Source organism: Vulpes vulpes, chromosome 15, assembly GCF_048418805.1.
Source record: "Vulpes vulpes isolate BD-2025 chromosome 15, VulVul3, whole genome shotgun sequence".
In the NCBI taxonomy this organism is placed as follows: domain Eukaryota; kingdom Metazoa; phylum Chordata; class Mammalia; order Carnivora; family Canidae; genus Vulpes; species Vulpes vulpes.
Window position 1 is genome coordinate 76,580,600 of NC_132794.1, and position 13,324 is coordinate 76,593,923.

A 13,324-nucleotide genomic window follows, 5' to 3' on the forward strand; every position below is an offset into this window, starting at 1 on the left:
CACAAAGGGATGTTGGATTTTGTCAAATGCTTTTCTGCATCTGTTACAAAATAATGTGGTTTTAGTTTTTTGTTCTCTTGATACTTGCTGTATTACATTAATTGAATTTCAGGTTTTATGTATTTGCCTAATTTTTCGTTGTTTAAGGTGGGAGGGTTTATCTGGATCCGGTTACTCCATCGTGGCTGGAAGTGGAAGTTCTGAACTGTGCATTATTATTATCTTTATCTTCTAGAGGAGCAATCTGAAGGTAGATTGTTGATGGTCACACAGAATTAAAATTCAGGTCTTTGTGTTTCCATAGTCTCTGCTTTTACTACTGTGATTTGGTTTAATATTCTCATTTTTTAGTCTTTCTTTCATAAGAGTTATATGAATTTTGATTTGTCAAATCGCTTAATATATTTACATTCATTATAATTCTATTAAGCCATGGTGGCTGTTATAAGCATATTAACTCAAACTACAGTTTAAATACTCTTTATCAAGGTAAATGGTCAACTGCTGGGTGTCTTTTTCTGAGGGTATGAGCTGTCATTTGTAATTTTAAATTCTTAGTAATCAAGATAAACTTAATCAACAGTCCATACTAAAATTCTTGAAAATATGAAACATTGCCTTAAAACCATGCTACCAATTGCTATGCTGTCCATTCTCTTAATTTTTATCGCTTCTTTTCAAAAATCTGTGAAATTCCATTTTCAAATCTGTTTATAAAGAAAATACATGATCTAGAAGATATTCTTGATCTCTCATTCATTTAAAAATGTTGTGATTGAATTGTTCTTAGTATAATTACATAAATATCTAAAAAGTTTACATGAAATATTGTCATATACTTTCATACCCAAATATAATTTATGAGACAGAACCTCTTGTCTTAGGTTTTGTCACACATCGGTATTTTCCGATGTTGCCTGACCTTAACAGTCCTCTGATTTCTAAGGGTTTTCTCTGCAGAGTCTTTCAGTAAGCTGGAGTGGGGCCTGAGGAACTTAATTTTTTATAAGTCTTCCAGGTGATTCTTAGGATCAGGAGCTTTGGTTCTACGTTCATCAAATAATTGTTTCTTCTTCAAAAGTAATGTTTTGTCATGATGAAGATTGAAGTCTTTGGAGTTGGATAAACTTGGATTCAGGACTTTATTCAAGCAGTTAGTAGCTGAACAGCCTTAGATGTTATTTTACCATTTACCCTATTTTTTGGTTCATTTTAAAATTAGGAATAACCTTAACTACATCTCAAAAATTTTGATGAAAGGATTAAATTTGCATATGCATGTTCTGAAGCAGTCAGTGCCATCTTCAGGATACTGAAAATATTTTGTGAAATGATAGAACTGTAAAATGGTACATCTTATTTATATTTTGCTTCTTAATTTTTCATAAATGTGTTTTTGTTGTATTATTACTAATCCAAGAGTACTAATAATCCAGTCATTTTTTTCTGGCTTTAAAAAATGTATTTAAGTTCTACTAGAAATTTAATTCCCTTGAGACCAACTATATTCATTTCAGTCCTGTTATATAATCAAGAATTTTTTTTTCTCATACGTTTGTGAATTCATGGAGTAAATTAATAGTCATTTCAAATTCCTTCCTTCTTTTTTGGGTACATTGATGGTTGAAAATAAGTCATTGACTGTTTAGGTGATAGTGACTCTTAGTGTAGTCTGAGTTATTCAGGACCCAATTTTATCTTGGATCTTTGTCTATAATAGTGTAAAATTGGCCTTCATTTTCTGTTTCTTAATGGTGTCATTGAATCATTTTCAGTTGTAACATCTACTCATAATTACAGTCGATTTTAATTTTATATTAAGAGTAGTAGCCATATCATTATTATAAAAATAGTTTATTTTCATTTTAAAGAATTGAAGCAATATAGTAAGGGCAACTCAAAATTCCACCCTCAGAAATAGCCACCACGTAGATGGTCAATACTGTCCCAACATCTCTCTAGATTAACGTTCAGATTGCAAGAATAGGTAACTTTAAAAAAATGAAATTATACTGTAAATGATACTTATGAATAAGAAGTTTTTTTTTTTTTAATTTTTTTTTTTTTAATTTTTATTTATTTATGATAGTCACAGAGAGATAGAGAGAGAGGCAGAGACACAGGCAGAGGGAGAAGCAGGCTCCATGCACCGGGAGCCCGACATGGGATTCGATCCCGGATCTCCAGGATCGCGCCCTGGGCCAAAGGCAGGCGCCAAACCGCTGCGCCACCCAGGGATCCCTGAATAAGAAGTATTAAGCTCTATTTTATATCCATTTTAAGAGATGGAAGTAAAATAACAGTAAAATTGAGAGAATTTTGTAATGTTTCTTTCTCACAAAGGAAACTACTATTTCTTTCCATCATCCTAGTCTCCTCCCAAAAATTATTCATAGTTTTATTATTTTTACATTGTTAAGGTAGATAACATTATACTTTGCTCTGAAACTATAAATTCCTTTGTATAGTTTTCCTTCTGTATATAAATAACTCACAGCTTTACTAATTTTCCATTTATGAGTTGTTTTGACTTGTCTGTGGTTGGCTGGATTTTATTAACAAGGGACTTTTTTTCAAGAAGAGCTTATATATGCTCTAATCCTTGAGTCCTTCTGTGTCTAAGGCTGTGGCATTTTTATCTGAATACATTTTGACTAGAGATAAGATTCAGGGTTCATAATGTTTTTCCTTCAAAATTTTGTAGGCTTTATTTTCTTTGAGCATTAATTACCTCTGGGGAGAAGCCTGAGGCCACATTGGTTTTTCCCCCTCTCCTTCTTGTAGGTGATTTGCATTTACTGCTTAGAAGTGTAAAAAATTATTCCTCTTCCTTAGTGTTTTGTAATTTAATAAGATTTAATAAGGATATTCTTGGTATTCATCTTCTGAACATTTTCTCATGAAATAACATGAGCTCTTTCAATTTTCAGTTTTTTTTTATAATGGAAATTTATCCATATTACATGTTGGAATATTTTCCTTTGTCTTTTTTTACCCAAAGATTTTGTCTATCTTATCTATTTGAGTGTGCACATGAGCCAGTGGGGTGGGGGTGGAGGAAGAAGGGCAGGGAGGGGGGAGAGGATCAAGTAGACTCTGTGCTGATCATGGATTATGGAGCCTGAGGCAGGGCTTGATTCCATGACTCTAAGATCATGACCAAAACCAAGAGTCCGATGCTTAACTGACACTTAACTGACTGAATCACTCAGATGCCTCTTGTCTTTCTTAACTATATATGTTATTCTTATATTTGGCTAACTTGATATGTTCATTATATTCAGAGCTTATTACACATAAATATTCAAGTTCTGCATTAATTTGTTGAAAGACTTAGCTCTCTCAGTGACTTGATTTTTTGCTGCCTTTATTTGCTCCATGCTTTTTCTAACTCAGTGATAGTGTTACTTGGTTACTTGATAATGTTTCCTTAGTTTACTAATCTTTTATTGTTTTTTTTTTAATCATTATTTTGCACCTTTAAATTCAGGTTTTTGTTAACTTCTTTTATATTACAAAGTTTGCTGAGGAAGTTTTCTGGTGTTTCTTGGTTTATATTTTCTTCCAAATTGTTTTTTTTTTTTTAATTTTCCTGTTAACTGCTTATTGATTGATTAATTGAGATCTCATTAACAATGAGATCTCATTGACACATCAAAATTATATATATTGTTTAAAGTATGATACATTAATACATGTATACACTGTAGAATGATCACAGCCCAGCCAATTAACATAACTATCACCTCTACTTAATTACCATTTATGGACACAAATTGCATATGTGCTGAGAAAATTGAAGATCTATCTTATTAGCAAATTTCAAGTATTGTTAAGTGTCATCACCATGCTGTACATCTCTAAAATGTATTCATCTTTCATAATTGAAACTTTGTATCCCTTGACCAACATGACAATTTGAAATTTTACCCAACTTTTGCACACTCTTCCCTCTTAACTTTACTTATTTTGTCTAGAGCATTAATTCCTATTGTTTTTTCTTTCATTTTTTATTATGCTTAACATGTGAGGCCTGATATAGTATGATTTGTTTTCCTTGAGTACAGCTATTTGTCTTCTACTTTCAGTATAGTTTGAAGGATACTTGTGTTATTATCCTACTTTAAAAAGTGTCCATGTGGCAGGGAAATTCTTATTAGAACTATTTTCAAACTCTCTTGTCTGAGACTTTTAACATTTCTAGTGGTAGGTCTTATTACATCCAGCATGGATTCCTGGAATCTGAACTTCTGTCAGAGTCAGTCCCAGTGTTTACTTTCCTGTTTTACTCTACCATTTTCACTATAGCATGCCTTCCCTCTGGCTTTCAAAAATGAGAAATTTGATCTTAACTGACTTTTTCCAGCTTTAGCTAAACTTTACTTGGATAAACTATACTTTCTGGCAAAACTTGGTAAGTATCATTACATGTGAAGTTGAGGATGCTGTAGATAGTTCACTACTTTGTTCCTAATTGTCACTCATTTAGTATGTGTCGAAGAAAAATGATTTGTTGCTTGTTTTAAGTTTTGTTATCCCAAACTCATTAGAATAACATCTATATACCTATTTAAATTTTAATGTAATTTATATAATTGCAGATTATGATGAGTTAAGTAGAACTTTATGAGATGTTTTTGTAAGAATCAATCTTTTCTTGACTTAAAAATACTTTAGTGGCAGGTATTTTAAATCATTTTTTTTAAATTTTTTTATATTATTTATTTATTTATTTATTCATTCATTCATTCATTCATTCATGATAGACAGAGAGAGAGAGAGAGAGAGACAGGCAGAGAGACAGGCAGAGGGAGAAGCAGGCTCCATGCAGGGAGCCCGATGCAGGACTCAATCCCGGGACTCCAGGATCAGGCCCTGGGCCAAAGGCAGGTGTCAAACCTCTGAGCCACCCAGGGATCCCCTTAAATCATTTCTTACTAAGGCTTGTAGATTTTTTTTTTAAGATTTATTTATTTATTCATGAGAGACACAGACCGAGAGAGAAAGAGGCAAGACATAGATAGAGAAGCAGGCTTCTCACAGGGAGCCTGATGTGGCACTTGATCCTGGATCCCAGGATCATGACCTGAGCTGAAAGCAGGTGCCCAACTGCTGAGCCACCCAGGAGTCCCATGTAGATTTCTTATATACACTGGATTACTATCCATTTTTGAAACAAATATTAAAGGAAAAGACCTATATTCAGTTTTTGTTTCATGCTTTACTAGTGGTTTATATTACTATACAAAAATTGCTGTTAGGTTTCTTATTTTTGTGGTGTGTCTTAGAATCAACTTGATTTGATACTTTCTTTGTTTTTATTGAAGGTAAATGAAATTGCCTTCATAAATACCCTTGAAGCCCAGAATAAGCGCCATGATGTCTTATCAAAATTGAAGGAATATGAGCAGAGGCTTAATGAGTTACAGGAAGAACGTCAGCGAAGACAGGAAGAAAAACAAGCACGTGATGAAGCTGTTCAGGTAGAATTTTATTTGGCAAGCAATTATTGAGCACCTGTTATATCCTAGGCTCTGAGCTATTGCTGAGTATCCAACAAGGAGTAAGACCTACTAGTTTCTGACCCAGTAGTACATGGTTTATTATTGCATTGTGGAATAATGAAGTCTGATTGCCAAAAGACAGTGTAATTGTATATATGGTAATCCGTGTTTTCATTAGTGCATAGCAGTCATACAGTTTTGCTTTGGACAGATTATTATATATTCTTTGCTAATTGGGTTTCATAATAATATACTCCTTCCCTTCCACTTAAAAAAGGATTGTGTTTGAACCAGTGTATGTAGCCTTACGGAACTGGGCAGTCTTTATGCTTGCAACAAGGAACACCTGTCATTTATTGGGCAGTATCATTGGATACTTTAATTACTTAGCTTTGACCTCTGTGTGGTAAACCCTAATTTAGCTACCATTTTCAGGATCGGAAGAAAGGTTAACACATAGACTGTACTGATAATTATAAACTATTTTAGACCTTCTTCAGTACAAAGTCTTATCCATAAGACTCTTTTAGGACTTGACATTTTTTTCTTTTTGCACTGATTCAAAGATTTTATTCAACTCAATTAATTGGTGAGGGATCCAGTAAGATGTTATAACCAGTTTAAAGAAAAATTCAAATAGACCCATACACAGGTGATCAGTAATGCTGAAATGAATTTGTTGAACAGATACAAAACTCTTCAACGGTCAGAGGCAACCATCAGCAGATGACCAACCCTCCTCACAAGAGCATACATCACCATAATTTTCCTATAACTCACAGTTGAAAATTAGCTCAAATAATCAGTGACAGACCAGCAGACAGGGTACATCCTCTGATTATGTCTTTCCCATGTTCAAAGATTTTTCAGTTTTCCCATCACAAAAGGCTGAGTAAATCTACTGAAAGGGATCCATTGCCAAAGTCTAATGTCTGGTAAATTATTCCAAAAATGTGCTGAGTCTCTCAGTCATACAACTATGCATTCTGAATTCAAATTACATTTGTACCAAAGACTATATTAGAAAAATAAATTTTGAGGGGAAGGAGTTTTTTTTTTTGAAGTAGAAAATATCCTCAAACGTGGACATATGCCTAGATGTAAGATATAAGCTACAGTTTGTTCACACCGAAAAGATAAATGGCTCCAAATTTGTATTTGCATAGCAGTCCATAGAGAGATTCTGAGTCTTCAGAGATTCTGAAGTACTCAGTTTTGCTAAGAAAGAGGATAATTTCAAGGGCTCATCTATGACATGGCTTTTCTTCTCAGATTGCAAACCAAATACAGTTACCATCTCTTTTATCAATCGCTATGGCACATTAAAGCCGATACTTAAAAGAATGAAGTAGTATAGTAAGTATATAAATAAATATATTCATACATATTATAAGCTTATATACATGTGTACACACACACATTTTCATTTTCCAGCCACGGTTGAGAAAAACTAAAAAGGAAAAGAACACGAATAGAATTTCACATTGTTTTGGAAAAGGAAGTATTTTACATATATATGTGTATGTATAAATACATATATATGCATACATGCACAAGAATTTATACAACCATGTATATATATTTGCTGTATATGACTGTTACTTGATTCTTCAAATATAATGACATTGTATGATCATTCACATACTGTATATGATTATGCAAATGAGAGTTTTGATCTTTGTTCTGGACTGTTTCTGCTTTTCTGTCTCTCAGCTATGTCTGTGATTTGTCAGCACTAGCTGGAGTAGACCAAGCCCATGGGATGAGAAGGCCAACCACGTGGGCTGCAAGGACTCCTCATGTGGTGATTTCCTGGGTGGCATGGGTCACCAGAGTGGGTGCAGTGGCCATGGCACTCAGAGAGGTGTGGTGCACTGTTCACTCAGAGGGTGGCAAACCAAACAGCTTGGACTGGAATTCTTGTAGGGAATCCAGCACCAGGGCAGCTTTTGACGTCAACTGTTGATACAGATTTCTATCTGGAACCTTGATCACCTGCATGCCATCTGCAAGGGCTCTCTCCATGCTGTTAGGAGTGTCTTCAAAGGCAAGGCACTTCTCCTTGGAAAGAGGAGGGAAAAAATCTTTTTGCACAGGCTAGAAATAAGGACTTGACATTTTTGATGTAGAGAACAAATTTTATAGTATTCAGGTATAAATGCAGACATACTTTGTTATGACCAATATTTATTTGTTTACTTATTCAGTGATTATTAATTGAGTTACTACTGTAGCCTATGCTGTGCTAGACTCGAGGACATGAAAAGGATACATCACTGTTCTCAATGGGGGGTCATGTGTACTAATTATAACCTGACAGAATCAGTATAACAGAAAAGGCATTCTTAGAAGCACAGAGGAAAACACCGTATTCCAATTGGGAGTGGCAAGGATGTGCAACAGTCATGAAAAGCTTCCTAGAGGAGTTGATACCTCAGCTAAGGTTTGCAAACAGTAAGACAGATGCAAATAATGAGAAGTAGGCATTCCAGGCCGGAGACCTGGGTGAGGACTGCCCTGTAGGGTTAGGGAACAGGCCATGCCGAGCTTTATTATGTTAAACACTGGAGGTGTTATTAATATTTAATGCTTCTTTATGTTACTGGTGGTTTTAGGAAGTTAAAATATCATTACAGGGGGATCCCCGGGTGGCTCAGCAGGTTAGCGCCTGCCTTTGGCCCAGGGCGCAATCCTGGAGTCCTGGGATCGAGTTCCGCGTCGGGCTCCTGGCATGGATCCTGCTTCTCCCTCTGCCTGTGTCTCTGCCTCTCTCTCTCTCTCTCTGTGTCTGTTATGAATAAATAAATAAATCTTTAAAAAATAAAATATCAATACAGTTTTAAACTTTGTTGATTATCCTTTGATATTTGTGGGTATTGGCAGGCATTACCATATTCATCCCTGATCTCTATTTGATTTGAGTCAGTGTTTTACTTGAATCTGAGTGCTAAGTTTAAAAATACAGAATGACTTTGTTTGAAAAACTTCAGCTTTTCTTCACTAAGGAGCAGCAAAAATTTTTATTATTTAAAAGTTACTTACCTACTAATACTCTTAAATGAGTAAATAAAATAGAATATTTGAAATTTATTTTTTATTTTTATTTATTTATTTATTTTAAAGATTTTTATTTATTTATTCATGAGAAACAGAGAGAGGCAGAAACACAGGCAGAGGGAGAAGCAGGCTCTCTGTGGGGAGCCCGATGCAGGACTCGATCCCAGGTCTCTGGGATCACGCGCTGACCCAAAGGCAGATGCTCAACCATTGTATTATGTGAATTATGTGTTACTTTTAAGGAACCATTAGGCATTGATAATTCAGAGATAAGATGTGATCCTTTATGGTGAACAGTTCAACATAATATGAAAATGTTGTAGAACTATGTATAAGCTACAGAGGAGGAAATAATTAGCTTTTTTGGTAGGAAGGGATTGTCAGGTAAAATTCTCTGGAAGAGGTAACTTTGGCTGGGTTTTGGGGGGAAATATATGAGTATGTATTTAGAATGGAAATCTTTGGTTCCCTTTTTTGCATTCAATTTGTATATCTGAAGATTTGAAATATAGTAGTAATGTTCCATTTTAAAATGATTACTCTTATTTGATAAATTGGAACATTTTAAAACTGAAAGGAAAGCTGCTCTTTTTTTAAATGTATTTTTAAATTTAAATTCAGTTTGCCAACATATAGTGTAACACCCAGTGCTCATCCTGTCAAGTGCCCCCCTCAGTGCCTGTCACCCAGTCACCCCATCCCCCCACCCACCTCTCCTTCCAGTACCCCTTGTTTGTTTCCCAGAGTTAGCGGTCACTCATGGTTTGTCTCCCTCTCTGATATTTCCCACTCAGTTCCTCTCCTTTCCCCTATAATCCCTTTCACTATTTCTTATATGCCCCGTATGAGTTAAACCATATGAAGCAGTTCTTTTCTAAAAGTAATAAGGGATTTTTGATACTCTTTAAAAAAATTATTTTTAAAGATTTTATTTATTCATGATAGACATAGAGAGAGAGGCAGAGGCACAGGCTGAGGGAGAAGCAGGCTCCATGCCGGGAGCCTGGTGTGGGACTCCATCCCAGGACTCCAGGATCACGCCCTGGGCCAAAGCAGGCGCTAAACCACTGAACTACCCAGGGATCCCCAGATTTTTGATACTCTTTAAAAATTGTTTTGACTGTTCAGAATGATTTTTCTTATTAAAAATGAGTTAATTTCCTATGGATTTTATTTTTGAAGAAAAATTAAAAACTTGTCAAGTTTAATTGACCTGTATAATAATGAAAAAGTCTGCTGGTAACGTATAGCATATATAATCAAAAAATCTTTTAATGTGTAGTCGTTACTAGAGGTGCAAGGCACTAATGCAGCACATTCTCTGGGTACAATGATAGTAAGGTCCTCTTCTGCTTTACTTTCACCACTTGTTTAACATTCCAATAAGCTGTTAGAGGCAATTGTGATCCTTCTTGTAAGCAAAATACTTAGTAAGTACTCATCATATATTTTTAATTTGCCAGTTTTCTTATGTGAATTTTGGTCAGTTTTATTTATTTATTTTTTAAATTAATTTTTATTGGTGTTCAATTTACCAACATACAGGAAAACACCCAGTGCTCATCCCGTCAAGTGTCCGCCTCAGTGCCCATCACCCATTCCCCTCCACCCAGAGCCCTCCTCCCCATCCACCACCCCCAGTTCGCTTCCCAGAGTTAGGAGTCTTTATGTTCTGTCTCTCTTCCCGATATTTCCCAACACCTCCTTTCCCTTCCTTTATATTCCCTTTCACCATTTTTCATATTCCCCAAATGAATGAGAACATACACTGTTTGTCCTTCTCCGATTGACTTATTTCACTCAGCGAATTTTGGTCAGTTATAGTCCAGTTTCCTTAGATACTCTGCCTGTCCTTTTGCCCTAATCATTTGAATTATAGGCATAAAAAGGTAGGGATTTGCAATATTCATTCTCAGGCTGCCACAAATAAATCCAACTATAAAGCAAGGTACATGGGGATTTCAGAGGTTTCAGAAGGCTTAGGAATTAGGTATCTTTCTGATTCATCATCTGCATGTACATTTATAATGTGTATTATTTTAGGAAGCTGTGCTTCATTTAACAGGTATTTATGGAACTCCTGTCCTGTGCAGGATGCAATGGGGTACAAAGTTTCTTTTATTTAGGAAATTTAAATTTTAGATAGGAAAACACTAGCTGAACTTAACCAGTCTTATTCACTACCTATAGTTACCATTTATCTTTTCCATTAACTAAAAACAGAAAATAAAATATTTAATATTTTTTGAAGTACAGTTATTTCTATTTGTACAGTGTTGGAGTATGTCTTACATAGATGAATACAACCAGCAAGTTGACGTTATGTTTACATAGTCAACTTGGCTACATTGAACATACACATAAAGTATATATACACGTATATTTCATTTATAAAGCTATTTTATAATTTTTGAAAGTATAGTTTTAAGGCTTTTGATTTTACAAAATATGAAGTGAAAAGTTCTGGCTTAATTCTTTACATTTAATAACTAAGCCTTTTGCATTTTATTGTGAAACTTGTGGTTACAGACAGAATGCAGATTTTTTTTAAGGTTTTAATTACATTTAACATACGGTGTTTTATTAGTTTCAGGTGTACAATATAGTGATCCAAGAGTTTCATACATCACCCAGTGCTCATCGCAAGGAGACTCCTTAATTCCACTACTTATTTCACCCATCTCCTCACCCACCTTAAATCATCAGTTGGTTTTCTATATAAAGAGTCTGTTTCTGGTTTGTCTCTCTCTTTCTCTTTCTTCCTTTATAGATTTGTTTTGTTTCTTAAATTCCACATGAGTGAAATCATGTGGTATTTGTCTTTCTCTGACTGACTTATTTGGTTTAGCATTATGCTTTTTAGCCCTGTCCGTGTCATTGTAAATGGGAGGATTTCATTCCTTTTTATGACAGAATAATATTCCATTGTATAATATATACACTCATTCTTCGATGGACACTTGGGCTGCTTCCATATCTTGGCTATTGGAAAGAATGTTGCTGTAAACATAGGGGTGTATGTTTGAATTAGTGTTTTTGTATTCTTTACATAAGTACCCAGTAGTGCCACTGCTGGATCAGAGAGTACTTCTGTTTTTAATTTTTTGAGGAAACTTCATACTGTTTTCCAGAATGGCTGTACCAGTTTGCATTCCCACCAACAGTGCAAGAGGGAGGGTTCCTTTTTCTCCACATCCTCGCCAACACCTGTTGTTTCTTATGTTTTTGATTGAATTGATATATATATTTTTCAATTCATCCCCATCCCCCAGAGAGCTCACACAACCTCTCCCTGGACCCTAGTCATTATGATTAATGGAATACACTTATTTAGGTTCTTCTAACTACTGTTTATATAGTCTTGTGCAAGTCATTTTACTTTAGAAAGCTCCAGTTCGTTGTGATATCAAAATTACTAATATAAGTAAGGACTTAGCAAAGTGTTTAATATAGTAAGTGCCCAATAAATGACAGAAAAAAAATACTAAAACAGTTCCTATTTTGAGGACACTGAGGAGACATGAGAATACTTCTAACACTTAATTATGCTGACTACAGTAACGTCATACTTACAACAAGCTCTGTCTACCCCAGGAAGAAAATCTTTCTAAAATAGTAAGCCAAAAAGTCCCTACATTTGGGGAGGGTGGGTTTTGGTTTTATTTTTTATTCTTTATTTTTTTGGGAAGGGGTCCAGGGCAAGAAGGGAATTAGGAAATGTACTGATTTCAGAAAGGTATATGTGGCAGATTACTGACTGCTAGAGGCATGCAGCTAGATTTTAAAAATATTCTTTATGTTGTGTATACTATTCATGAACTGGTTATAGCTATTTCATGTTACTAAGTAAGCATAATATGTGGAAACTTGTTTAGTTATCTAAGATTTCAAAAACTCTTTAATAGGACTAAAAACAAATAAATCTGGCACAGAAAATTATCTTCAATGAAGAAAATATAAACAAAAGAGTTTTCTCTTAAATTCAAATTTCTTTGCAGTTAAAAAAAATCCATATTAGCAACCTATGGAATGGGAGAAAATACTTGCAAATGATATATCCATGAAGGGTTAATATCCAGTATATATAAAGAACTTACGAAACTCCATCCAAAAACCAAATAATTAGTATAGGAGCAGAAGACATGAACAGACATTTTTCCAAAAAAAGACATCCAGATGGCTAATGGAAACATGAAAAGATGTTCATCATCACTCACTGTCAGGGAAATACATATCAACTCTACAATGAGATATCACTTCACACCTGTCAGAATGGCTAAAATCAGTAAGATAAGAAACGATAGGTATTGGTGAGGATGTGGAAAGAAAGGAACCCTCTTGCACTGTTGGTGGCAAGGCAAACTGGTGCAGCCATTCTGGAAAACTGTGGAGATTTCTTACAAAGTTAAAAATGGTGGCACTTGGGTGGCTTAGTTGGGTAAGTGTCTGACTCTTGATTTCAACTCAGGCCTGCTTAAGGTTTTTCTCTCTCTCCCCCTCTCTCCCCCCTCACTCTCATACTAGCTCTCTCTAAAAATATAGTACTACCCTCTGATCCAGCATTGGCACTTTGGATATTTACACAAAGCATACAAAAACACTAACTGAAACATGCATACCTATGTTTATAGCAGCATTATGTACAACAGGCAAGATATGGAAGCAGCCCTGGTGTCTGTCAACTAATGATTGGATAAAGAAGATGTGGTATATATACACATGATGGAATATTATGCAGTCATAATAATGAATGAAATCTTGCC

At 34.9% G+C, this 13,324-nt stretch overlaps 1 protein-coding gene across 30 annotated transcripts in view; it reads left to right on the plus strand.

Moving 5' to 3' along the window:
• Nucleotides 1–13,324, plus strand: part of SCAPER (S-phase cyclin A associated protein in the ER) — a 420,028-nt gene that overhangs the window by 99,943 nt on the left and 306,761 nt on the right. For all 30 annotated transcript variants that reach the window (XM_072739204.1, XM_072739209.1, XM_072739212.1 and 27 more), the window contains one exon: nt 5,328–5,483. In XM_072739204.1, coding sequence (XP_072595305.1) covers nt 5,328–5,483 — 156 coding nt within the window. The remainder of the gene's footprint in view (nt 1–5,327; nt 5,484–13,324) is intronic.